The sequence below is a fragment of the Mustela nivalis genome, assembly GCF_964662115.1.
Source record: "Mustela nivalis genome assembly, chromosome: 9".
In the NCBI taxonomy this organism is placed as follows: Eukaryota; Metazoa; Chordata; class Mammalia; order Carnivora; family Mustelidae; genus Mustela; species Mustela nivalis.
Window position 1 is genome coordinate 78,346,353 of NC_139028.1, and position 27,465 is coordinate 78,373,817.

General features: G+C 51.9%; 2 protein-coding genes across 4 annotated transcripts in view; one reads left to right on the forward strand and one right to left on the reverse strand.

The window, feature by feature from the left end:
- The window catches only part of OTOG (otogelin), a 141,560-nt gene that overhangs the window by 18,770 nt on the left and 95,325 nt on the right, over positions 1 to 27,465 (forward strand). The window contains exon 2 of the mRNA XM_082683238.1: positions 3,308 to 3,489. Coding sequence (XP_082539364.1) covers positions 3,308 to 3,489 — 182 coding nt within the window. The remainder of the gene's footprint in view (positions 1 to 3,307; positions 3,490 to 27,465) is intronic.
- USH1C (USH1 protein network component harmonin) overlaps positions 1 to 27,465 on the reverse strand; it is a gene marked incomplete at its 3' end in the record, with an annotated part of 46,264 nt that overhangs the window by 2,822 nt on the left and 15,977 nt on the right. The window contains exons 9-25 of one of the 3 annotated variants that reach the window (XM_082683253.1): positions 26,758 to 26,842; positions 25,598 to 25,657; positions 25,379 to 25,435; positions 24,925 to 25,067; positions 23,829 to 23,894; positions 23,345 to 23,469; positions 20,223 to 20,296; positions 15,145 to 15,297; positions 13,491 to 13,607; positions 12,474 to 12,956; positions 9,151 to 9,270; positions 8,098 to 8,148; positions 5,451 to 5,492; positions 4,920 to 4,973; positions 4,313 to 4,412; positions 1,628 to 1,734; positions 214 to 273 (exon numbers count right to left, since the gene is read on the reverse strand). In XM_082683253.1, coding sequence (XP_082539379.1) covers positions 214 to 273; positions 1,628 to 1,734; positions 4,313 to 4,412; positions 4,920 to 4,973; positions 5,451 to 5,492; positions 8,098 to 8,148; positions 9,151 to 9,270; positions 12,474 to 12,956; positions 13,491 to 13,607; positions 15,145 to 15,297; positions 20,223 to 20,296; positions 23,345 to 23,469; positions 23,829 to 23,894; positions 24,925 to 25,067; positions 25,379 to 25,435; positions 25,598 to 25,657; positions 26,758 to 26,842 — 1,897 coding nt within the window. Of the gene's footprint in view, positions 1 to 213; positions 274 to 1,627; positions 1,735 to 4,312; positions 4,413 to 4,919; positions 4,974 to 5,450; positions 5,493 to 8,097; positions 8,149 to 9,150; positions 9,271 to 12,473; positions 12,957 to 13,490; positions 13,608 to 15,144; positions 15,298 to 20,222; positions 20,297 to 23,344; positions 23,470 to 23,828; positions 23,895 to 24,924; positions 25,068 to 25,378; positions 25,436 to 25,597; positions 25,658 to 26,757; positions 26,843 to 27,465 lie in introns of those variants that run through there. The other 2 variants (XM_082683251.1, XM_082683252.1) reach the window with 2 other exon arrangements.

A 27,465-nucleotide genomic window follows, 5' to 3' on the forward strand; every position in this document is an offset into this window, starting at 1 on the left:
TGGAGGCAGCCCGGACAATGCTGACATTGTGACAGAGTGACTTAGTTCTGGGCTCTCTCTAGCCTGGGAGCTTTTCAGGATCAAGGACTGTTAGAAGCTGTGTGCACGGACCGACCGTTCAGGCTGGATGAAAGCGGAGGGTGGACCAGCAGAAGGTGGTCAAGATTCTGGAGCAGGAGAAAAAAGAAGCAGAGGGCCAGGGGCCGCATACACTTACAGCTCATCGTCGTACTCCTTTGGAGGGCAGACAGCAACAACGAGGTCGATCCAGTCCTGTGGGAAGAAGCCCTGTGACTCGGGCATGCTCAGGGATGGATGGTATGTCTTCTCTGGACATTCCATTCTCATTCCTGGGCACCATGGCTCAGGATCAGCTGGCTGGTCCTTCTTCCTACAGGAAGGTGGGCCCCCGTGGGGCTGGAGGTCCTTCTGGTGGGGATGGGCCTCACTGTGCAGCCCCATGGTCTGGAGAAGCTTCCAGTCTCTGGGACTTCACAATCATATAGGCTAAGATTTACAGACCCTCAAAGGACCCTAAGCTCCCAATTGTTGATCTGTGGACCAGGGCCAGGCTGCAACCTCAGAATCACCTGGGGGACTTCTTAAAACTCTAGACTCATAGACTTGGCCCCTGGAGATTTGGGGTAGGTTCTGGGAAACAGTATTTTTAACAAGCTCCCTAGGTCACTCTGATGCATATCCAATCAGGGAACTTTAAGCTTAGCTTTCAGACCCTAACACTTGAATCCCCTCAATGGCATCATTGCCATACTTGGCTTATCCATCATTTTCACCCTTGGTTTGGGTGTATCCCATAAAAATTATGTGAAGTATTACTGGGCCCCTCTACCATGCAATAGCTCCTAACATTGCACTGAAAACTCTCCCCAGGACTCCCTCCATCCCTCAAAAAACATAGAGAATACTTCTGCTCCCTCTACCCTAATGCAGCCCTTCAGATAATCAAAGACAGTCATCATGTTACCCGTGAGTCTTCTCTTCTCCACATCCCTTCATGTGGGTCCCAGGCCCATCTGGTCAGCTTCCTCGGCTCTGAACTTAATACCTCAGGCTCGGCTGCCTGCATACAGTTGCACAGGTTGTGCACTGCACAACATTAGAGGGCACCATCCACACTGTAATCTGTAGGAAGGCATCCCCTCGGATTGTGCAGTGCACAACCTGGGAGACCTTATGTGTTGGCCTTGATCCAAGTGGCTAATGAGCACAGATCAGACCACCACCAGACCCTCCTCCATTTTGGGCACTCTACTTCTATTCATACTTTCCAGTAGCCCCAAGCATTTTTGATTCTTGATCAGTGTGCTTTTAGAGAAGAACTTAAGTTTTTTCTTGCATGGGTTGTCATACCTGGTCTTCTGGAGTCTGTATTTGTGCCACTTGCTCTTTGAACTCAAGGTCAGGAACTGACATTTATTTTTCTGAATCCCATCGTGTCATATTGAAACCACTGGCTGGATGGGTTATGTAGATGTCACCCAAGAATTTCCTGGTCCCTGGAGACCCGCCCCGGGATGGGGCACCCCGACTTTAAGCTCTGGCTGCAGAGGCCAGGGTTTAAGGCAGACAGGCAGGGGAGGGAGGCAGGGAGTGGGTTTGCTCTTACCCCCTGACTCCAGGCCTTCTGCAGGGTGGCTTCAGCCTCAGCCAAGGTGTAGTCTGTCACGATCTTGCCATTGATCGCCATGACCTCATCCCCTTTCACAATGCCACCTGCAAGAAGATGAAGCTGACTGGTCACCTGGGCTATATGTGACATGTGCCTGGTCCCGGACTCGGCAAAGGCGGTGGGAGGTGGGTGGGCAGGAGGTCCCTGGAGGGCTGCAGAAGGAGCCTGATTCCCGGCTTCTGATGGGCTCAGAAGGCACAAGGGGAAACAATCCACCAGGTTACTCAGAGCACTTACTACCCACCCTGCCCACACTCCCTCACCTGAGCTCAGAGGAACTGATGAACCATTGCCACCCTCGCCTTGACAGGCCTCTGCTATTCCAGAGGGAGGCAGACCTCTGTTACCGATGAGGTTATCAGAAACATGAGCTAATTCTGTGAGCTGTCCCTGTCTGCGCTCCAGGCCTGCTGGTCTGCATCAGACCCCTGACCAGGCCAAGTTCTCTCCTACCCTGGAGTCTTCATAAGCTATTTCACCTGGGACACTTGCCCCCTCTTTTTTCTCTTCTTCTAGGGCTGAGGTGAAATGTCTCCTCCTCAGAGAAGACTGCTCTGACATGCACGCAATCTCGAGCAGGTCTCTTCTGTTCTCTCAAAGAGTCCCAGTCTCTTCCTGCAGACCATTCTCACAGTTTGTACTCATAAATCTATTTGTCAACTAACGGTCCCTCCCACCAGACTGTCAGCTCCACGAGAGCAGGGAACGTCTCTTTGATTGACCACTATATGCACAGCAAATGCCATAATACTAGCACAAAATGGAAACTCAATATATTTTTCAAATAAATAAATGATGTTAAAGGTCCTCCTGGATAAGATGACCTGTAGTCCGATAAATTTGGGAAGAGCTTTGTTATAAACTGAGCACAGTTACTCACTGCAGAACTTGTCAGAGCCTTGGATATGCTAATATGTATTGTGGCTCTCCAAGAAATGATAGATTGTGCACAGTTTCTCATACATCTTCAACTTAAGAACCTTTAAAAAAGATTTAAAAAATGTTTTTAAGGACTTTTCCTTAGTTCTGGTGTCCACAGCAAATTCTCTGGATTATGGTGAAATAATCACCCAGAATTCTTGCAGGCATGAAGGCCATAGGAATATAGTGATTGATACTGAAGATAATGTGGCAGTGGCTTAAAACACATGTGGTCCTGGAGAAAATGTCAACAGCTACTGGTATGCCCAAAGTAGTGTGGGACCAGATTGTAGACAGTAGCCTTCTCTGGCAGTAGGCCTGGGGAGAGGTCACTTTTCCTTTTTGTACAAATTCCAGATGGAGTCTCAGGAGCAAGTGGTTGGGATGCGGAGGAGAGGACTCCGGAAAGGTCACCCATTTATTCTGGTCCTCTTCTCTTGCCAGACAGAGCAAACTTGTATCTTTCCCTCAACTGGCCCAGAAGTGAGGACAGAAGAGGAGGAGGGTGTGGGCCAGAAGGGCAGCCCTAGGCCATGGTACTTGCCTCGAAGCGGACCCCCCTCCAGCTGAAATGACAGCTCCGAGTGGGACTGTGAGAGCCAGGCTTGAGCTTACCAAGGCCATAGGTGGCCAAGCTGGACTCGCCTTTGTAACCCACTGAACCAGGTGACTTTCCCATCACCCCTCCTGCTGCAGGTGCTTACACACCCTCCGTCCCACCAGCTGGAGCCTAGAACTGCCCAGAAGGGACCTGACCGCGGGATTCCTGCTCGGGCCTGGAAAGGTGAGGGGCCCGAGGCTTCTCCTTCGAGGCCATCGATTCCTTCACAAAAGACCCAGGAGTAGACTTCTGGTTTTGGAAGAAGAAATCACTAATGGTGAGTCGCAGACCCCTGTCCGAACAGGTGAGCGGGTTTTAGACAAGAGTAAAGCGAAATGACCAAATGGCTTGGGTTCCAGTCTGGCCTCCACCACTTTCCAGCTGTGGGTGCTTGAACAAGCATTTTACCTTTCTGTGCCTCGGTTTCCCAAGCTAAGATGAGAGTAATAATAGTATCTACTTTTGGTGCTGTCGTGAGGATTAAATGAATTAATAATACATGTGAACGCTTTAGACACAGAGTAGCTGCAGGAACTTAGAATCACATCTAGCCCATGGAGAGCTCTTGACAGATGTCGACCCTTATTATTATGAGGATGGGGAAGGTTTGCATGCTTTCTCTCTTGTCTTTACTTGTGCTGCCCCCTCTTCCTGTAAAGTTCTTTCCCACCATCATGAGGCTAATATTGACTTATCTTTTAAGGCTCAGCTCAGGTATAGTGTTTGTAGGGAGACTTCCCATTGGTCCCCTTTCCCTTAGTAGGTCAGGGGTCCCTCAGGGTCCCACAACTTTTCTCCATTCTTCCAGTCCCCTGTCAGCTCTTAGCACCCTGCACTGTTATGGCTGGAATCTGGCAATTCTGAACATGTTTTCACCACTAGATGGGGAGCCCTGAAGGGCAGGGTGGGGTCTGGTGAGCTGTATGCCCGTAGTCCTGGCACCATCTTATGCCCATGGGCAACATGTGGGACTCAGTAGATGGACGGGTAGATCCAGATGGGGGAATTCTTGAGCAACAGTCAGCCCACTTCAAAATGGGAAGCCGTGTGCTTTCCTGGGTCCCTGTACAACCACTGGACTGTGGCTGGTCCGCACTCACCATGTCGCTCAGCAGCTCCCCCCTCATACACAGCCGAGACGACCACCTTCCCGATCGGGGAGTCCACACCGCCTTCCAGGGCCAGATCTAAGGATCCCTCCTGGATGGAGAAAAACAGGCCCTTGAGAGCCAAGCAGACAGCAGCCTGTGGACGGCTGGGTACTCAGGAACCTCTTGACAGGGCTATAAAGAGGGCCACAGAAGCCATGGACCCAATGACAGTGCCATCAGGAAGGAAAGGGGGCACGGACCCTGAGTGGGGTCTGGGTGTGCGACCCCACCACGGGAGGGGACATCTTGAGGCAGGAAGGAAAAGTGTGGGGATCTGAGGAGTCATCCAAGAGTCACCTCCAGAGTAGGAGAAGCAGGACACCAAGATGGGAGCGGGCTGGGGCAGAGAAGGATGGTGGCCTGCCCGACCTCCAGGTCCCCACATACCTTCTTTTTTTTTTTTTTTTAAACTTTATTTATTTGACAGAGAGATCACAAGTAGGCAGAGAGGCAGGGGGCTCGATCCCAGGACTCTGAGATCATGACTTGAGCCGAAGGCAGAGGCTTTAACGCACTGAGCTACCCAGGGCTCCCCAGCCCTGCCCCGACCACGTACCTTCTTAATGCGCAGGAGTCGGACATCCTTCCCTAGGATCTGCTCTGGAGTGAACTAGAGGGAACAGACAGTGGGGACCTTGAGTCTGCCTGGAGGATGAAGGTGGGGGTCCCACAGAGTGTATGGCCAAGGGGATCCTTCCTAGCCCCACACCCATTGGTCTTTGCCTGGGGGTCCCAGACCTCATGGGGGCTGCACAGACACACAAAAGTGGTAACCCCAGAAATCCCAGATCCATTCTTCCTGAGAATTTTGGGAGGGCGGGGCGAGGCCATGCCCTATAAAAACCCAGCAAACCGCACAGCCCCGGATACACAGTCATTGCTCAGCAAGTGTAACGGTTCTTACAACCCCACTGCCCCCCAACACATACACCAGTCCTATGGGTCATTCTAGAATGCTGTCTGCAAGGAACCTTCACAGAAAAGAGCAGATGGGGCTCCTGGGACCCCCAGGGCCTGAGGGAGCACATTGTAACCCTCACCCACATTCCTGGGATGACTCCCCAGGGGGAGGAGCATTCTGGCTCACCATGGAGTAGGGGTCAAAGCCTTCCTCATATTTCCGGAAATCCTGGAAGCAAAGAGTGGGTGTTAGGGCCACAGAGGAGATTTTCCTGAGGGTCATTGCAGGAAGCAAGCTTAGGGCAGAGGAAGAAGATGCAAATGGATCAGATGTAGAGGAGAGAGTGGGGGGGCCAGATGGGGCCCAGATGAAGATGCAGGAAGGAAGCTGGAAGTCCCAGTAGGCAGAGCACCCCTGCCTGGTGAAAGCCAGAAGCTATGCGAGCCTGTGGAGGAGTCCAGCCCTGGACCCGGCATTGCTGCCATGGGGTGGCCGAGTGTGACTGGCAGGCGCCCCTGGTGATGTCCAGGTGGTCTGAGCAGCCCCCGTCGGCCTTGCTGAAGGCTGCCCACAGCCTCAGGTCCTTTAGGTCCTCCCTGATTTCCTCCAAGTGCTCCTTCGAGGATAGGTTCAGGCTCTGGGCGTGAAGGCCCGTTCTTCACCCAGTGCTCTGACCCCAAAGAAGGACAACACTGCTGAAGAGGCGGGACTCCCTGGGGACTGCAAACACAAGAGGACACTGGTGCAGGGTGGTGGGCCATGCAAAGGGATGTCAGGCTTCAAGAGGAAGAGGAGTGTCTGTGCTCTCCTGGTGCCTAGCACTGTTCTTAATGTGATGTTTATTTAGGATGTAAGAGGCCTCCCAGAACGTCAGCCAGGAGAGGATGAAGGAGAGGACTTGTCTCAGAGAACGTGGCTTAGTGAGGGCTGTGGAAACAATGTCCCCAAGATGTAGAAACAAGTTGGTAAGAAGGAAGATGGGGGCAGAGTCAGCACACATTCCCTTCCTTGGGAATCCCCCGCCAGAGAGCAGGAGCCGGGGGTCCTCAGACTCGGGGGCCAGGCATGCCAAGTCCTAGGTAGCAAAGCCTCTGTTAGTCCCCACGGGCAGGCAGGAGCAGAGGAGGGGCCCTGTGGAAGAGGCCCAGGAAGGTCCCTGCTGGACCAAATGGTGCCATCCCCACCACAGTTCCCTGGGTCACACCAGGTGTCCCATGAGGCCCGCGGTCAACATCAAGAGGAGGCCACTGTCTCTCTTTGCCCAGCAGGCAGCAACAAAGCTCTGGGCACAAGATGAGGGCCAAACATTGGCAGGTGGCTTCCTCGGCATCAATCTGCCCTCCCTCTTCATCTAGGCTTTGTCACCCAGACTCAGCCCCACAAGGCCTGGGAGTTTGGAAGTTGACACCACTCAGAGGCCACTCCCAGGTGAGTCTCTGGGCATCAGGGCAGCAGACAGAGGAAGGGAGGCAGCAAATCCATGTGCCGGAGAGGTCAGGAAGCAGGATATGGAGTCAAGCTCTTTCACGGAGGGCCCTGATGACTTCTGGCTATTTCTAGGAAACTGGACAGTGCTGGCTGTGCGTTTCTCCTTCTCCCTCCCTGTGAGAATCTGCTCTTAGAATGGGCATGACTGCAAGGGTTTGTGTCTTGTGCGAATTTAAATCACGCACATATAAGCCACTACAGCTGGTCAGCCCTTGAAGAGGGAGCCCAACCCTACACCCAACAGATGGAGAAACTGAAGCCCAGAAAGGTGACATTCATCCCCCCAAGGTCAGCCAGCCAGTGGGTAGTAGAGCAAGAGTTCAACTTCTAGTCTGGGTCTTTGGGCTCCTCCCTTTCAGCCTCTCCCCCTTGGAGGACTGTCTGTGCCCTAAACGAGGCCTGAAATGTCTACCTTGTGATCACAGTGTTTTGCCAGTGCAGATGGTGGAGTGAGTAGGAGCCCGACCTCTTGGATGCAAATCTAGGGTCTGACAACAGCTGTGACTTCATGGGCACATTTCCTAACCTCTCTGCTTCAGTTTCTCATCTACTTACCTCCTAGGGTTGCTGTAAAGATTACGTAAGTTTCTATGCCTTAAGTATTCAGACACGGCACTTGGCCCGGGGTTAGCTGTCGCCTGTCACTCCCCAGTCCTGGGTTGGGAGCAGCCTCCTTCGCAAACTCCCATGTGAGGCTGACACCTGTAGTCTGGTGGTGGGGGAGAGGTGAGGTTGGCTGCAAGATCTTTCTCTATCTGGGGATCTCTTCCACAAGTGGTGGCGAGACAGCCCATCAGATGGCTGGCACTGTGAACACAAGCCCCCAGGAGGTGGGAAAGTGAGTGGCTGCTTGCCTCATACCACGCACAGACCAGGAAGGACATCCACAGCCTTGTTGAACCCAGAAGCACCCCGGACAGGTAGAGGACCTGGACTGCCACTTCCTCCCTGACCGGTTTAGTGCCAGGGAGAGCCGTCTTGAGGGGACAAGACCAGGGAAGGGGCAGGGAGGCACCTTCTCTCCCAGGGCTGGAGCGAGGGCCCAGCGTGGCCTCTGTGACCCTCTCTCCTGCTCCTCTTTGGACAAACAGTAGCCAAAGAGCAGAGCCCCCAGGGTTCCTGCTGCTTTCTCAGCTGGGGCACAGGGTCTAATAAGGCTGGGGTCCCCTCCTGATTCGAGACCCTTCCCCACTCCTGGCTGCAGGGAACAGGGACATGGCTCGGGCCTGAGGTTCTGGCGGATCACCTCAGAGCCAGCTGGCACTCCCAGAGAGAGAGAGAAGTTGGAGCGGGAGGAACAGGGGTGGCGGGGAGGTCTACAGACACACAGCGGGGATCGCTTTACTTGTCTGAACGCTGTCTGGTAAACCACCATCCTCTTCAACATCTCCTGTGGCTGCCAGAAGGAAAAAAAAAAAGTTCCACTCTGGATGTTACCGATAGGCCTCGTCTGCCCTCTGGTGCCAGACCCCGGGCCTGCCAGCCTGGGGCTGCCCTGCCAACTTCCCGCTCCAAGTAGAGGCGGCCTGATTCATGTCGGGGGCCGGCCCGACACCCCCAGGTACAGCAGCTCCTTGGTTCTAGTCAGCAGACACGCCCTTTGTCACCAGGCGGAGGACGGGCACGCAGGCCTCCGCAGGGCTTATCACAGGGGCGTGAACTTTGCTCTTTGGGGAGCTGACGGGACAGCAAAAGCTCAAAATAAGTATCTGAGCTGTCCTGCCCTGACATTTGGATAGGGTTTCCTTGAAAGGGGAAGAAAAATTCTGGCATGACTCTCTTCCCACCGGGGGTGCGAGGCCAGTCTGAGACTGGCACCCCTCTCCGGGGACATGGGGTTCCGCGTGAGTCGCTCAGCCGTAGGCGACTGGGGGTGGGCAGACCTTACTGCTCCCCCAGGACCACACCTCACACTCCCAGTCCAGAGGAGCGAGAGTTGAGATGGAGCCAGAGGCGAGATGGAGAGTGTGAGTGGCTCCTCTTTGGACGGTCCCCCATCTGAGATGTTCCCTGTCGTGCCTCGCCAGGACTTAGAGGCCGAGGCCAGGGCCAATGGACTCACTGGAGGTTTAGCAAGATGGCAGTGGAGGTAAGAGCTTGAGCTCTGGAGTCTGATCTGGCTCTGCCCTGGGCAACCGATATACCCCCTCTAAGCCTCAGTATCCTGACACATGCTGGGCAAAGGGTAAGCCTGAGCTGTTACCATTCTTACTTCTAGAGGGAGCTCCAGCCTGTTTGGTACCCGCATGGATTCATCTCTTGGTCAAGAAGTCAGAAGCTGGCTCGTAATGTGAGCTTGTACCCCACCTCATTCTCCATCCAGAGGCAGTGGAAGCCAGAGGAGACAGCCCTTATCTGCTCCTCTGGAGATGCCCTGGAGGGGTCCCAAGGGGCTTACCAGGACCTCGGATTTCACAGCTGGCCTGTAGATGAAGTTGGGCTCCTGGTGGACCATGACGGGCTTGGAGATAGTGGACACGCCAGGGCCTCGTGGAGGCTGTGGGCTTGGGCAAAATGTCTACAAGGGTTAGTGTAAGAGAAACCCCTATGAGGGCATGGTGGGGGTGGCCCAGGCCAACCATGGCACTATGACACACATGCAAATACACACCATGCACTGGCTGAGCCCCCTGGGTCATTCACCCTGTTGGAGGTTGGTGTGATCTTTAGCAGAGAGACAGGTCCATTGGCCAAAGTGTGTTTTGAGGCCACAGAAACTACTGGGTGGCTCTGAGAAATCAGGGGCTTGATTTTAGGAGTGCCAGCAGCCCCTGTCACACAGAGGATACACTTCCCAGGCTCTCTCTCAGTGGCCGTGGGTGCCATCTAGCCTCCTCTCTCCCTAAAGGCTATTTCTTCTGGCCACGGTTCCATTCCCCCACTGCACACAGAGCACCTCTCTTTGAGCTTCTTCTCTCTGCTCTGACTCATCACAGCACCTATGTTCCCCTATGTCCCCCCAGATATCACGGTAGTCTCCTGCTTGCTTATCTCTTGTCCCTACCAGGTGGTTTGGGCTGGGACTGGGTTGCCCATTTTACAGTAGTTCTCCAGTGCCAGGCATAGTGGCTGGTATATGAGTATATGAGTAGATGCTCACTGAACATGCTGAATGAATAAAGGACTTAGTAGTATGCTGGGCACACAGGATGGTACCTGGGGGTAGATATGGTCCTGAAAACCTTCTTCCGGCAGGTCTGGTATGACAGGCATACGTGCCAAGCTGACAGGACTGTTCCCAGCACCCAAGGTCTGCTGGTGGCCGGGATGGTGTTCAGACGCAGTCGTGGGGTTGCCTACACTGTGTGCTGTCAGTGACACCTCTCGGGGGGATGCCACAAGAAGCAGCTGCGGCAGGGTCGGGGTATACGGGCCAAAGTGCTGACATGGGAGGCTGAAGCTAAGCAAATAGTAGCCCCCTGGCCTTCAGGTCAGGAACAGCCCTGACCTTGATGTCACTTAAGACATTTAGGTCCAGTTCTTCAGAGGCTCCTTATGTGGGAGGAACTTTCAACCTTCCCGGTTCTCTGATCGGGAACGAACAGTGGGAACTTGGTGATTCCTGGAGGAGTCTGAGAAAACTGGACTCTCTTTTGAATCTTGACTCTGACTCAAAAGTCTACAGAGTCGGGGTGCCTGGGTGGCTCAGTAGGTTAAGCATCTGCCTTCGGCTCAGGTCATGATCTTCAGGTCCTGGGATGGAGCCCGAAGTTGGGCTCCTTGTTCAGAGGGAAGCCTGCTTCTCCCTCTACCTCTGCCCCTCCCCCCACTTGTGTGTTCTCTCTCCATCCAAAAAAAAAAAAAAATAAATAAATAAATTAAAAAAGCCTATAGAGTTTACCTCTAATCTCATGCTCGCAGCTTCACCCGAATTTTCTTGTATCCTGTCACTGTGTCACCATGTCACTGATCTTGGTTAACGTCTACTGAGCCCCCACTACATACCCACCATTCTAAGTACTAACTTTGAATGAGTTAATGGATTCACTCATTTGATCCTCATAACAGGTAGGTGCCAGTAGCATTCCCATTTTACGGATGAGAACCCCCAGGCTCAGACGAGAAGTAATGCCTGCCCAAAGTCCTCCAGCTAGTGGTAGAGCCAGGGTTCAAACCCAGGTGGTTCTTCCCCACCATCTGTATATTTCCTGTACCTTCCATGCCCTTCCTCCCAACCTCCATGTACTGTCATCCTTCAAGGTTCAGCTCATCAGCCCCTTACTCTGCAGAGGTTCCTTCCAGCTCCCATTAGAATGAATCCTCCCTCTAGTACCGGCCCTGCCATTTCATAGCTGAGTCCTATCTGCTCAGCCTTTTATTCTGCAGACGGCAAAGTCCGGGAAAACACGGGTGTGCCAATTTACTCGCTGTCTCCTGCAGCACTGCCCCTCTCTCCCCGCCTCACACAGAGATACAGGCTGGTGCTCAATCAGTGCTTTGGAATCACATTTGTCAAGGAAAAGCTGCTGCCCTTCCTGACGGGGGTACTCACAGAAAGGATATGACCTCTGTGTCAGGCTAACTCAGCCCCCTGTAAACCCGCTCCTGGCTGGGTTCTGAGACAAGACATCCCTGGAACATACAGATATGTCTCTGTCAGAGCTGCAAGGCTCAGGACCCATCAGAGGTTGAGAAGGAGTCCCTCTGAGAGTCCCCTGACAGAAGCTTCAGCCTAGTGGGCACCTGGCAATTTCTTTATTCCCACCTTCCCCCAAGCTCTCCCTAATGCTCTGAAATGCTTATTATTCTTTTCTTCATACTGGGCCTCAAATCCATGCAGAGAAGATTAATAAAAACAGCTGATCAGGTTCTACTGACTGCCCTCTCTCAAACCTCCTACCCGTAGCTGATATGAGCTGCTTTAGCTTTGACTCAAGCCTGGCCTCCCACGGCCACTGCAACAGAGGAATATTTTATTTGTCCCCTCATGGGATCAAAGCTCCATATCTTCCTTGGGGATTGCCTCTTCCAAAATTGTCTTTGGATTAAGAACAATTTTAAGAAATATGTCTTTTTGAGAAAGATCACTGTTCAGCCTCCTGACATCCGAGGGGGAGGAAAAACAAAACAAAACAACCCTAGTCTTTTTATAGTAAATTTGGAGATTTCTAGGAACTCTTTGTCTTCATTGTTTCTATAGCTGGAAGTTGGCCAGAAACTTCTGGGTATTATACTCTAAGCCAGCGGAATTGGCTAACTCCATAGAAAATGCTGTAATGTCCAAACCCTGCACCAGACAGAGCCATAACTTCATTTACACAGCTTAATACTGCTTCACCGCTTTGCCTTCCCTCTTTTTCCCCTGTCAACCTGGGGATCCTTTTCCCATATTCCCAGTTGTCTGAGCTTATATCCAGAAGTGACTGGCTGTGACACAGAGCTCTGGCTATTCAGTAACACAGGCTTGCAAGTACCGTACAGAATGTTACCAGCCCATACTAGCCAAGAGGAACAAAGAGGAACCAACAGACATGGATACGCAGTGGCTCATCCCAAGAATCCCAGGCAATTCACCATGCAGGATAGTACTTCAAAATCAGTAGAAACCACACACATGCAGGGAGACCACAACGTGCAGATTGGGAGCTCATTCCTGGAAAATGGGCTGGAGTGATGTTTCTTCCAGTCTCCACTCACGAGAGCAGTGGAGGATGGGGGAAACACAGCAGCCCTACCCACTCTTTCTGCTTTCCAGCACAGCATGCAGAACAGGGACGGTACCTTTGGGGTGGGTGGGAAGCTCCGTTCAGGAACAGGGGAGCTAGTGGGCTTCCCACTGTGGTTCTTTGCCTCCCAGTCCTCTGTGGGATTTCCTGTGTCCCCAGCACGGAAGGGGTGGTTGCCCAGTGCCTCTTCCAGTGCCGAGGGTAGCGGGCGGGTAGGAGTCAGGTCTTGGGTGGGAACAGATGGTGGGGGAGGGATGGGAATGGGGGGTGGAGTGCGTTGCACCCAGGGTGAAGATGAGGCACACACGTGGCCTGATGACGGAAGGACTGGGGGTGCAGGGACCTTGGGGGATGGGGTGGAGGGTGGAGGGTGGGGCATCACAGGTAAGGCGGAGGGAGTCTTGGGGGGATAGTAGAACATGTCCAAGGGGATGTCATCCAGGTCAGTGGTGTGGAGGTGCAGCCCGCCTGCGAAACGTCTCAGGGGTGGGACCAGGGGAGACACAGAAGGCGGGGGAGGTGGTGGCCCCGTGGTCATCTGGGGGGTTGCAAGGAAATTCTATAATCGTCTGACTAAGGCTCCACTTCACAATACATTGAGTATAATGCTTTTCTGTTTCTTTCGCTGTTGGAGACCCCACCGCCCACAAGCCAGAATCATGGGGGTATCACTTCTCTGTCACCTAGGTGCTCAGGTGAGCCCACGTCAAGGCTAGGAGGGAGTATCCAAATGCGGGACAAGTTATGCCACATGTGGGTGATAAGTGAGGTAATCATACGGTTATCATCTAAACTGGAACAGACTTGATAGTGAGGGGCACTCTTAGCAAAGACTACAGGACAACACTTCTAGCGGAGACCATCTCAGATGAGCTAGGACTTAGTGGTCACTCTGGAGAGGAGCCGAGATATACAGATCTGTCCCCCTCCTCAAGAGACCAAGGCAGAGTGGGCTGGTAAGGGTGGCCCTGACGCTGAGGTTTGCCAGTGGCTATCCTGCCTCCCGCTGTCCCCAGAGTGGGTCATTCTGAAGGCAGCAGGAGGGCGTCTGTGGAAAGAAGGGCTCGGTTACCTCCGAAATCTCATTATCAGCAGAGGAAATCTGCTCAAGGCGCGTCTGACAGAGCCTTTCCACCCAATACTGAATCTTTTCCGATTCCTCAAGGTCTTCCCGCTCGGTCTCAGACACCTAGGACCCAAGGACAGTGCGAAAAGGAGAGGACAAAGAGCACACTGAGTCACACGTGGGTGGCACGCTCAAGTTAGTAGCAGAAAGCACTTCCTTAGAAACTACTGTTGGGTGTGTCCACTCTTCCAGACGAAGACCCCAGCTTGTCTCGGCTGGCCCCAGAAGAAGCAGAAATGACGAGGGAGAGGGTGCTGAAGAATCAGGTGGCTGAGTGGCACTTGTAGGCTAATTCAGAGGAGGGCCTCATGCACTGTGGGGAACTAGCTGGGATTAGGCTCCCAGGGTCCCCAGGAACTCTAAAGTTCATCTGATTCTCCAAGAATGGCCCTTTTTAAAGTTCCAAGCACATTCTAAAAATTACTTTGCTCTTTTTCCACCCCTCCAGCCTGCCTTGGCCTCATAAGTCCAAGTTCGATTTTATTTTTAATTTTGTAGCTTATTCATTCCTAATGCCAGACCTAATGCACTTCACATTTTCCAGGATTACTCTGGTTTGTAATCTAATCAGCTTGGCGTTCTGATTCATGGAAGTATTAAAGAGAAACAGAACGAATAACATCTCCAATAGCTAGGGAGTTAGGGTCACCCAACTCCTACCTAGGAAGTAGGAATTATTCATGCTGGATGATTGCTTTTGTCATGTCTTAAAGGGGACAGCCTTAGATATATTTCCAGGCTGAAAAGGTCTGCCCTCAGATACAGCCCATTTTTTTTTTAAATTTTATTTATTTGAAAGAAAGAGTGAGAGAGCATGAATGGGCATGCACAAATGGAGGGGCGGGGCAGAGGGAGAAGCAGACTCCCCACTGAGCAGGAACCCAACTTGGGGTTTGATCCCATGGCTCCAGGATCATGACCTGAGCCAAAGGCAGACACTTAATCGACTGAGCCACCCAGGAGCCCCTGGATATATCCTATGTTGATGGAAGCAGCCTCACACTCATTGGAGAATAGCTTTAGCCACCACATCTGCACAAAGGGGGTTTAGCTTCAGAACCGTACTGTCAGAGCCAAGCCAAGTTGGGGAAATCTGGTCTTGGACTCATAATCTGGGTAGGGGTTCCGAACTGACTTGGACCTGATGATAGGTGGATGGAAGGCTAACTTTAGTTCTACAATCTAGGCAGAGAGGTTAGCCTTGGGGTCATACCCTACGTAGGGAGAGAGATCTCATAGCTGCACCCAGGCTGGACAGGCCTAGCCTTGGGGTCATACTCTGGTGGGGCTGGGATGGAGGAGACAGACTCAAGTCTCTAGCCATCTGTGTGACATCTGGGCAGAGAGGCTAGACTCAGACCCATGCTTGAGCAAGGAGTCCAGTCTCTGTTCTAAACATATATCTAAGCCAGAAGTTAGTCTCCATGATCCTGCGTAGGTGGGATGAACCCACGTTCCAGACTGAGCAGAAGGGCAGGGCCCCTTCCATCCCTGGACTCCACTTGGGGAAAACAACTCCAGCTGGTTCCCTGGGAGTTTAGCGGGGAACAATGAGACTGACCTTTGGGACGCTCACCCGGCCTCTGAGTAGGACACATACCTCCTGGGCCAGACGGTTGATCTTCAGTTGTTTTTCCTTTTCCAGCATTTCCTCTTTCTCTTTGTAAAGTTTTTGCTCAAACTCTAGTTCCTTCTTATTCTTTCTCAACTCCTGCAGGCTGTCATACTTGGCTTTCTTCTTATCCTTTCCTTTCTGAGCAGACATGGCAGTGTTTACATGACAAGGGTTACATGGTCGTGTCGAAGCTGGCACAGCACGGCAAACAGGGTGCTCAGTTCACAGACAACACCACAAAATCAACCTGTGCTGGGCCCACCCCCCAGCTGTGCCCCTCTGCCCTGGGCACTGGACCTCATGTTTAGGGCAGGCAAACTGCTGGCCCTGTGTCAGCCAGAAGAACTGGCTTGCTCGTTCACTAGCTAGCTGTGTGACCCTGGCTAAGTTTTTTAACCTCTCTGGGCCCGATTCACCTCATCTCCAATACAGAAGAAATACCTGTCCCACAGGCTTGCCATCAGAGCCAATAAAATAACGTCTACAAAGAAGCTTTAGAAACATGAGAGCATGATATAAATAAAATACATTGTATTTATGTCCTAGTATCTGGGCACATGCCTTCTCCATCATCTGGAGAGAAATGTGTCTCATGGTTAGGCAACAGAGATGCATCCTGGGAGAGTCTATAGAAAATCTGGGAGAGCTGGCAAGACTCATTTGCAGAGATCCTCTGTCCTAAGCTTTAAGAGGTGGCAGCCAGCCTCAGACCTGGGAACTGAGAGCCAGGGACAACAGATTTTGCTCTGATGCTTAAGCTGCAGATCATTTAATCCTGTGGAGGCCTCTAAACTAGGCCCCTGAACTGAGGATTAGCCAGAAACTACAGGACTGGGAAAGGAGGGTGAGGAAGAGGATGCCCTAACTGCTTTATACTGATTGTACAATTCAAGAGGATTTGGGATAGGAGATGTAAAGCAAATAGACTCCTTATTTTTCCTGCTGGAATTGGACTCATAAAACCTGGTTTCCTGGCTGCTTCTCCTATGAGGTTGCAAGGAAGCCAAGGGGTAAGGAAGGAAGAAAATTAACATTTATTTATGGATTTATGTTGATTATCTCATATGTAGGGATTACCGCCACTCTCTTGATGAGGGAGCCAGGGCCCAGAGAGGTGAAGCCCCTTGACCAGTGTCAAACATCTAGTCAGTGGTGGTGCGAGAACCTGCATCGGAGACTTCTAGATCCTACACAGTTTCTCCTGTGCCTGCGTGAGCTGGCAGCCCCTGGGGGCACGGCCGGAGGAAGCACCAGCCCCATCACACACAGCACAGAGGACAGAGTTTGCACTCAGGAGAGGGGATAGCAGAGAGTGTCAGCATTCTGGGGTATTTCTGTGGGGAGGAAGAAATCTGCCTGTTCACGGAGCTCACCCCCATGCCCAACAAGCCTTCCGGGGGTCTTCTCTCAGAATTCCTGAATCATCCCAGCATCGAAGGCCTGGAACGAGGAACTGAGTTTCTCAGCACCGGCCATAAAACTTTGTCCACAGCTAGAGAGGCTCAGGGTATATTTATGGACATCTGACTGAGTCAGCCTGCCTCCCCTCCTAAAGACAACCCCCAATTCCATGCACACGTAATATGCTTTGGAGGTGGTCCTCCATCTTGGGGATAGAGGTCCACCCCCAGGTAATTCTATGAACTGCTTGAGAAAATGATTCTCATTGCTTCAGCGTCCTGCCTGGTTCCTTGCCTACCATGTTCAATAGACTCTTGGCTCAGGTGATAGGTGAACGCTGCCATCATATCATAGATTGGATAATAATTCCCCCGAGAGGAGCCAAGAACATTCTGCCTAAGGGCAGCTGCTAGAATAAGGGCATGACTTCCCACAGGGACCACCGTGATAGGAATGGCCATTCTGTTGATTAAACAAAACAAAACAAAATAAAACACCCCTCCCCCAACAACAACATCCAAAAAAGCTATTAGTACCAAGATTTTAGAGCCAGGGCTCCTGGATGGGGCAGGCAGATGTGACAGTTTCTGACCCATTTCCAAGAAAGCAGCACCTGTTTCCTGATGCAGGAGGTTCAACTGTCCCATAGCATTGTCTACTGACCTCGTACCAGCGCCCAGTATGCAGGTTACTCAGTGGCATGGGAATCCACTTCCCCTGCGGGACAGTGGGCTCCCGCAAGTAGGGCTGGTTTGCATGATTTACTCAGGAGTTCTAGTGAAAACCTTAGAACCATGGGTCCTTCAGGCACTGATGCAGAATTGGCCTGGGGACCTTGAACGCTAGAGGGACTTACTGCCAGGTTAGGAATAAGACATGGGATCTTTATCTTCTCAGATCAGGGCAATTTTATGCATTGACGATCATGGCTGTAGATAGCCACGTGTATTACCTGGGGACTTGGTGTTCTAGCTGCTGGGACACAAGGCGTGTCACGGGCTCTTGAGAAAGTGACAAAGGATTTTCAGAGCCAACACGAGGGATGTGATTCTGTTGTCCTTTTAGCTGTGAGTTAAATTCATGGCAAATAATCCTTCTGGAAGGCAGATTGGGGGGGGGGTGGAAATACTCTGGCTTCTACCTGGAAGCAAGCTTTCTCGCTTTTAGAAATGAAATGAAAACAAAAATACCAGCTGTTCAGGTATACTGAATTAATGAAGAGAGGAAAATGGGTCTCCTCTACTAATAGCAATTTCCAAGTGATTTGATTTCCTGCGGGAGGTGTGTATGTGGAGGAAATGTTCATTCTCTTACATTTGGCTGGTTATTTGTACCTGGAAAGGATTTTACCTATCCATCTCCTTTTAATTATTTTTTCCAGTAAAATCCTGTCCGTGGGCATGTATATGTGTGTGCGCGTGTGCACCGTCTTCTCTAGGTCAGTTCTAATAGAGACAGTGCACAGAGAAGAATTAGAAATCCAACCCAATGAGACATCCTAAGCCTAAGAGTCAGGCTGTAGGATGAAAAAGATGGTCTTCTGAGACTGGGTCCTTCCTGAGACCACGGCAACGTGGAAAGGAATGCCCCTGGTACTCTGTCCTGGGTTGATTCAATGTCATATGGGTCATGATTTGTGTTCCTAGGTAAAGATGTCAACTTCTGTCAGGAATAATATTGCCATCTATTATTTCAACAGCATTGTGTTGGAGGAAGGGGGGAGAAGTTTCCTGAACATTAAGTATTCCCATTTTACAGGCAGGGAGAAGCTACATATCATCAAGGTCATCCAGCTTTCCCCGCTCTGGTTTCCGGGGAAAACGACATGCCTTGAGAAAGACCTGGTCGAGTGCTAAGGCCTAAATGAGTTCACCCAGATTTATGCTGATGCCTGACTTCCAAATGCCGAGTCATCTCAAATATCCAATCTACAGACATTAAGAGCAGCAGTTTCATAATCAAATGTCAAAGTGATTTAGGGAGAAAAAGGATGAGAGTTTTATGGGGCCTGGAGATGCGGTAATAAGATTTAGAGAGAAAATTCAAGGCCCAGGGACCAGAAAAATGCATTATTCTGGCACATGTGGATGCTTCCAGGATTGGTGTGGCTCATCTCAACGACGCGGCGGCTCCCTGACTGGCAGCCAATAACCTGGTAACCTGTGCTGTGTATACCCAACCTGATCTGCCACTGTCTGCCTGGGGCTTCTGGTCTTGGCCTCTGTTTCTCATTGGCAGAGGAACAAACTAGAAGCTTCCTGCTGTGGCCCTACCCCTGCCCTGTGCCTCCTGGGGCTGATGCTGCCCCAGGCGGTGCCAGATGGTACTCGGGTGGGTCTCACTCCCCGAATCTACCCCCCTCCCCCCCCAATGCTTTTGTGACACCCCTTGGCATTTGATGTCAGCCTGATAGGGACACATGGACAGGGTCAGCCCTCCAAGCGAACGGTCAAGCTCACACAGGTTAGAGTTCACAGGAAAAACAAAAAACAAAAAACAAGGCTTGGAAAGGCCAAACCCCACAGCAAACCCAGTGGCAAACGGCACAGCACCCAACCTCGCGTCCTACCTTGCGGATGGTCGGGAATTTGCCATCGTAACGATAAAACCACCCAAAGGCTAGGAGAACACAGAGAACAAAGAGATGAGCCGCGGTTCTGCTTGGCTAGGTCATCTCCGGGCAGCAGCCCAGGGTCGGGATCTCAAGCAGACCCAACAGCAGCAGAACTGCCCCTCAAGCTGAATCACCCGGCCTCACCTGGGTCACCAAGCAGGCCCCACGCTGGCCCGAGATGGGCCCTGATTCCCTAGGGCCCCGCCAACCTGCTTCTCCCCGGGACACTGGCTTCAGAAGTTAGTGCCAGAAAACCAGAGACAGCCCTTGTGGCGGGACGAGCTTGCCCAAATCACAGCTGCAGTGTGCGAACACAGAGCCTTGCTGAAAGAGAACGGGGCCGCTCCTGACGGCTCGTCCCTCCCGCCAAGGAATGGCTCGAGACAAAGGCGAGCCTGGGGCTCTGCCTAGAACTTCTGTCACACGGAACAACACTGCCTTGTCTCATGGTGCAGCCCACGTGCTCCACCGTTGATGCTGAGAGAGAAGGCAAAGACCGGGGCCGCCTCTGGGAAAGGCAGCTCAGGGGCATCCACCCCCAGAAAAGCCAGATCACCAGGGCACCGGATGCTTGCTCTCCCAGGCAACAGCAGGACAGGGAAAAACCTTGAACCTCAAGCTCCCTGGGCCAGCAGGGATCCCTGAAATAATTACCCACCCTGACCAGCTGGAGTTCTAGAACAGGATCTGGAAAGCCTTCTGCTGGATCAAGCCTTAACCCCTTACTTGCTGGATCTTGGGGATATCTAGGGAGTCCTGAGGGAGAGGCCAGAGCAGCAAAGGAAGGACCTGGGCTTAGGCAGTACTTAGATATCTGAACCCCTCTTTCTGGTGTTCTGGTGTGCACCAGCGGACGTTCCAGCCCAGTCACCAGTCCTGTCCTCGGGTCTTGCATGCCGTTCTTGGACTGAGCTGGCCTTGCAGGAGCTTTGCACCCACCCGTGGTCCCCACCAGCTCCTTAGGGCTGGGTGTCTATAGGGCTAGCAGGAGGCGGCGGGCAGGGCAAGCAGAGCAGCAAGGCCAGGGAGCGAAGCGGGGGCGGCAAACCTGCTCTCCCTGCTCCTCTGTGCCTCCATCCAGGTCTTCTGCTGGCTCAAGCTCGGGCTCCACTCCCTGATCAGCTACCCGGGAAGAGAGGAGGAAACTGGTGAACCGAGAAGGGCTTGGGAGACCTAAGAGGCCAGAGGTGGTTCCCAGGAGCCTGATGACCTACGACACCCTCCTCTCCAGAAACAATGATGTGAGGGGCAGAAACGGGGCTCAGAGGCCCAGACCAAACTGCTTTGCTCTGGGATGGTGCATGGAGTGTTTTCAACCTCAGTAGCTTTAGTTTTCCTGTCTGCAAAATAGGGTAATGACAGGGGCCTCTGATCTGATAGCCAAGTGAGAAACCTTTTTGCAGAGCATTCCGCTGACACTTGGGAAGTGAGGGACGGAGGATGGGAATATCTGACTATTAAACACGTTTGGTGCCAAGGGCTTACAATGGAAGAACAGGTCCTCCTGGCTGCTTCTCACCACCTGGGAACTCTGCATCCCCAGAGGATGTCAGAGCTATGTGGGCAGAGTAGGCGAGGAAATGCCAAAGAGTAAAGGGGAGACGTGTGGTTATTAAGACATGAATTTTGACATCGCATGGAGAATAGCAGATCATCCATTCCAGGGACTTCCAACCTGGACTTTGGCCTCCCTAGGACTGTGGAAGGGAGTGTATGAGTCTTTTGTGAGCTGCTTATTAATATTTCAAATCTTAATTAGAAGAACTTGCCCATTCATCTACGAAAAGGCTCTAAGTTAAGTTCCTTTGCTTTTGGCCCAGTTTATGTTCACTCAACAGTGGAACATTGATGCTTTCTTACGAACAAGAATGACTACTTAATAAAACAATAGGAAAACAAATGATTCATTAATGGTGTGATAGAAAAAACCTGAACTTCTAAACCATGGGGTCTGTTGGGGGTGGAGGCTAATGGTTGGGGTCCTGGATGGAGAGAAAAGCCTAGTAATAATCTTATTTAAACCTCTTTATCTCCCAAGGGTGCTTCCAACTCTGGGATCCTTAATAATCCCCCTCTCTCTTGCTGGGGCTAAAGAAAGCTCTTCTGGGGGTCTCTTGACAATCTGTCCCAGCTCAGCAGAATGTTGGGGCTCTGCTGGGTCAGCCATGGGGAGGCAGGCCATACTCCTGGAACAGGGGTTGGCGAGAGGAGCAGCCGGTCCCACTGACATAATTACGATGAGCAGCTTCCTTTTCCAGGCAAGAGATGCTCCCCACTCTTTCCTGTCTGTTCAAAAATGTATGGTCCACCTTTCCCAGGCACAAACCCCCAAGTCAGGTATAACCTATTGGCTAACAGGGCCTCAAGGCTGAAGAGTGGCCCAGGAGGAGGCAGCGGAGGCCTGGTCCCTGCTGGCCCAGGGTAACAGGGACAGTTCTGGCCTCCCAGGGATGGGGAGAGAGGCAGGAGCTGAGCTGGCTTGGAGGCCTTCCTGCATTTCCCGACATTCCCAAATGAGATGGAATTGCTGGTGCATATAGAGTTGGATGGAAGCAGCAGCTGCCCAGCACAGGCGGGCAGGCTCGGGACATCAATCCCGTGCTTAGAAGACATTTATACCTTCAAGCAAAGGGAATTCTTCCTCCTTTTATTCAAGAAGATTGATTTGGCTTAGGAGCACTAAATAAATAAATAGCTAGAGAAAGGGTTTTTATTTTTTATAGTTCCTGAGAGGGTGTGTTTGCTCCGAAGCCAAGACCCAATTTCTAGAAAGGTACTAAATTGACTGGGATTACTTTCACGAGAAGCAATTAAAATCAATTTCTCTCCTTCTGAAGCTCCTGTTTCACTCATAAGAGCAAATTAGCTCCCTGACTAAAACAGATTATTCACCAGGAATTTAGCTCTGGCCACATCCTTGACTAATACCAACTGTCGTGAGGGGAGGCTGATGAGAGCTTGCTTTGTTCTTCAGAGAGGAGCGGGAGATGACACCCTGCCCTACAGCCAGAAAGGAATGTGCTAGCAGATGTCTGACCTGCACCAGGGAGGGGTGAAATGGAACCATCCAGATGCCCTGCCCAACCTCTTCGTTGACTGTGTTGGCAAGATGATGTCCCTCTAGGGCTCAGGTAGGCTCCAAAGTTGGGGCCAGAGTTGTCCAGACCCCATCACAAGATCCTGAATGGTTGCGATACAGCAGAGATGAGGAATCTTGGCTCTTAGGTACAGGTTCACCCCATCTCTAGAGGTTCCCAGGTCAGCTGAGCATAATCAGCTGCAGTAGAACTGGCCCTTTGTCACGTAAAGTGAGAGTAAAGCTCAGTATGGAATTCTGGACTCGTGGATGCTATGGCACCCAAGCCACCTTGGCCTGGCTTCCTACCATCAGCCCACTGGAGCAGCATGGAGCGTGCGTCCCCACTTTGCCCTGGAGGTGTGAGCTGCCCTATGAAGAGACATCCTGGCAGCTGGGGTTGAGAGGAGGACCAGGGAGCAGGTGGTGGAGGCCCGCCCTGAAATTGGAGGTAAGAACCCAGGACCAATGAAGAAAGGAGGTGCAAAGGGTGGAGGGAGCTGAGCCCCAGGATGGCCACAGTGTAGGCCTAAGAGTGGTCTCAGTCCTCTCCCCAGCTTCATCCTTGAAGGGGGGTGACCCTAGCGCACACACGGGGATGCAGGTGGCAGGGGCGCCTAATTTAGGTAAGCTCTCCCCACAGTTACCCATCAGCCTTAGATCCCCAGTGTCCTCTCCAACATGAGCGCTTCCCCTCTTTCTGGCTGCTGTTGCACCCATCTCTGACTCACAACCAGGTAGGATGTCAACATGTCCCCCAGCAAACTGAGGTGATGATCCCATGAGCTGCTCGCTTTTGCCACAGCTCTCCGCTCCCTGGTCAGCAGCCCCAGGGCATGGGGAGAAGTCCACCTGCCTGAGTCTCTGTCATGGGGGAGAGCCTGGTCCCCGGGGACAATGGGACAGAGAGATCTCTCCCACCCCAGGGCCCTGGCACGCGGCTGCCCCTTCATGAAGAAAATGCAGCCCAGGGAGCCATGGGCTCCTCACCTGGGGAGGCGTTGGTAAATGGAGGAAGATCTGCATCTCTGTCTAGAGACTCCGCAAACCCCGGGCCCCAGAAGGAAGCCCCTCCCCCAGCATGTGATACATACATTTAGGCTTGCGAAGGGGTACTGGGTGCGCTTCGGCGGTGATGGTTTTAGGTGAGAGCAGCTGTTCCTTTGAACCCCAGTCTTCTTCCCACTGCTTCTTGAACTTTTCCTCGTCTTCTATAATCCTGAAATAAGATCCCCATGCCTGTGACTGGGGTCAGGACTTTCGCAGGCTCCCCGTCTGCCTATCAGGAAACCCTACACAGCCTGGGGAGAGGCTGTGCGGCTCCGGCTGCGGTGAAGAAAACACAGGCCCTGGTCCTCGTATTCTACAGCGAGTGGGAACGCCAGCCTGGGGATTATAGGACCGTGTTCTAGTTACCCCAACATGACAGGCTTTCCTAGATCTATGGAATGGCTACATATAAAGGAGGATCCACCAGGGGACAAGAGGGCCAGGCAAACTAGGCCTGGAGGTGGCCTCTGGCCAGCCACAATTCTGACACAGACAGGTGTGTGCAGACACATGGACCCGGGCACTCACTGTTCCATCTCCTTCCGGTATCTTTCATTCTCCTCTGCTGCCTTCTGGGCAATTTCCTTTTTCCTTCTGAAATACAAGTTCACATTGGCATGTTGGATTCCATGCGAGAGAAGTTCACTCTTCTTGTAGCTAATTCCTGATTTGAGAAAAGTTTAAAATTTTTCTTCCAGGCTCCCTTCCAAGGATGCCTGGACCAGATTTGGATGCGGGGGGAGTAGGTCCAAGAAAATCTGGGCCCTGGACTCCGGTGTGGTTTTGTCTGGCACTGCTGAGTCGAGACTCGGCGCTGCCAGGGATGGGAGGCTGATCGCAGGAGGCCACACTCCGTGTCTACCTGCGAACACTTAGATATGGTGACTGAGGACAGGCAGGGCCTGGCTGGAGCGAGGTTGTCCAGGAGGAGGGCCCCACCCCATATAGTCAGGGCTTCCGGTCAAGGCCAGGCCATTGGGTAGAGGTATTTCCGGAACTGGTTCTCTAGGCTAATTTTGTGATGGGGAAGAGGTGACGATCCTGTCCACCTCCCTTTCCCAAATTCTCTTTATACTCCTAGGATGTATCTGGATTTGGATTTTGACAGTAGGTCTTGGTGTGTGTGTGTGAATTGCTCATCACATTTATTATCTCAGTCTATCATCTCAACCAACCCCGGGAAGAGTGGGCCTTCTTACCACAGACAGCCGTGAATCCCACCCAGCTTGGCCATATGTGACTTGGTTCACAAGTGGCTTAACCTCTCTGAGTTAAAAGACCACTCAGTCTCCTCACCTGTGAAATGGATTAATACCACATATTTTCCAGAGCTATTGTGGGAATTAAGTAAAACATAAATACTGGCCCTGATACAATGCCAGCCCCACAATTGATACTCAACAAATGTTAGCTACTGCTAGTAGTATCCTCATTTTCCGTACTCCTGGGTTTTGGAAGTCAGAGGCTCTCCTCAGCTACAAGGGAAGAGCTTGGTGGTCTGGAGACAAGGGATGGATGCACAGATCACCCCTGGGCCCATGTGATGAAGGCAGGATGAAGGTGGCCCAGGACACATCGTGTGGGGCGGGGATAGGGGAGGCCTGGCTGGCCACACTCCACTCACTGTCGCTCCATCTCCTGCTGCTCCTGGAGGATCTTGTTGGACTCCATCGCCAGCCGCTTCTGCATGAGAAGCTCCTGCCGCTGCAGCTCGCGCTGCCGGGCCTCCTCCAGCCGCTCCCGGTCTGTCAGGAACAACTCCCGGCCCTGGGGAAGTGAAGAGAGGCCCCCGGCTCAGTCTCCAAGGGAACCTGGGCATCCACTGCCACAGCCCCGGGGACCAAGATGCAGGTTGTCTTCTTATCACCGTGGCCCCCGTGTCAGGCACTGTGGTTCCTGGTCGTCTCTGAGCAAGCTTCTCCTGGCTGGGCAGAGATCTCTCCCTCCGCTCTGTCAGAGCTTCAGGAACGGAGACCCTCTGGCCTTTTCCAGGAGGGTGTGGCTGAGATCAGGGGTCTGAATGGCTGGGGCTGGAGGTCAGGGGTTAGGTGCCCCCTATGAAGGCATTCTGGACTTACGGCTCCAGCTACGATGGAGATGGTCAGGCTGCGGCTACTCTTCAGCACGTTCACGGCCTGGTGGTGGAACAAGAGGACAGCTGGCTGAAGCCCGACAGACCAGAGCAGTCGAGGCCTCCAGAGAACACAGACGGTCTCAGACCCCGTGGCAGGGCGAGGGAGAAGAGAAGTGAATGGTAGACATGATAATGGCCAGCGACCCAAGACCCCGCATCTCACCTCCTTGTGGTCCAAGTTGGAGAAGTCGATGCCATTGACTTCGACAATCTGGTCCCCTGTCTGGTGGAGAAATAGAGAGGGATCAGCGTGTTTGCACTACCTGTAAACCCACTCATCCACGGGAAGGGCTTCCCCTCGTGGCCAGGGTCAGATATTGAGCCTTCAAGTGGCAGCACCTCAATTCTTCCTGATGAACACAGCAGTTAGAAAGCTCCCAGGACACCTCCATTTCATATCTCTTTTATTAGCTGTCAAATATTATGCCCTTAGAGATTCATTCCTTTGGCTTAATTTACGACATTCACTTAAAAACTCAGTTTGTAGACATAGGATCCTTTGGGTTTCTCATATAGCAGAGAATATGCTGAGCCATAATAACAATTTGTATAATAGCTAACATTTGTCTGTCCCTTACTACATGCCAGGCAGTCTGAAGCATATGTATTAATTCATTTAATCCAATGACTCTAGAAGGAAGGATATTTCCCTAGAGGAAACTGAAGCACAGAAACAGGAGTAACTTGTCCAAAGTAGAGAGAAAGGGTTCTGGCTCTGGCACCAGACCAGGTTTGAATCCCAGCCCTATCACACTAGGTACATTGATCATGGAAAAAGCGCACACTTTCTGCAGGTCTCTGTTTCTCCATCCGTAAAATGAGGATAATGACAGTACCTAACTCTCAGAGTTCTTATAAATTTTATTTTTTTAAAAAATATTTTATTTATTTATTTATTTTGGGGCAGAGAGAGAATGAGTCGGGGGAGAGGCAGAAGCAGACTTCCCACTGAGCAGCAAGATCCCAGGACCCCAGGATTCTGACCTGAGCCAAAAGCAGATGCTTAACTGACTGAACCACCCAGGGTGCCCCAAGAGTTCTTATAAATTTGTATACATTTTAAAGGCCTTAGGACAATGTCCTACCTATTAAACACTCAGTGAATGTAAATTATTATTACTACATTTCCAAACTCAGGACCAAAGGCTCTCAGAGCTGGAGAAGACTGTGGAAAGTTCGAACGTGAGCCTTCCCATGGGGGTGGGTAGGAATCATTGGCCAGTGGCTGCTGAGAGAGGGCTGTGTGGGAGGGCCTGTGTCTCTGTTGCTCTGCGATCATCGTCTGACCCGTCCCCCCACTGGGGCCATGCGAGGGTCACTCACCTCCAACCCCACTTCGGCAGACAGGGAGCCAGGCTTCACATTGCTGATAAAGATGCCAGGTTTCTGGACAGGCCCACTGGAAATGCTGCGGAAGAGTCGGGAAATGCAGATGAGGCTCTGCTCATCCCTGCAGCATTGTTCATTCCCAGTGTCTTATCCCCTCTTCCCGCATGTCCAGTGCTTTGACCCCTCAGGACCCAGGTCACCCATGAGGCTCAGTTACCCATTGTGCTCTGTTGTTTACCTGTCCGGCCTCATTTTCCTGAGGAAACAGCCACAAAATCTATTTTTCATTCCCTGCTATGCAATCCCTTACCCAATACATGGCACATACTGTTTCTTTTCTCTTTCTAGAACTTTCTTAGTCATTCCTTAAGACTCAAATGCTATCTCTTCTACAAAGTTCTCACCAACCTCCTTACTCTATCCCAAGCCTCAGCTAGTTCCTCCCTCCTCAGTACTCCCAAGATACCTCCACCAAGGATGGCATTTGTACATCATTTCCCCTCCCACATCTGTGGCAGACATCACTAATCAATCGCAGCACTCTTTCCCACTAAACTTAGATACAGCCTTAGAGTTCTTCTCAAAGCACAGCGGACTCTTGAACAACCTGGGTTAGAACTCATCAGTCCACTTACACGTGGATTTCTTAGAGTACAGTGCTGTAAAAGCATTTTCTTTTCCTTACGATTTTCTTAACAACAG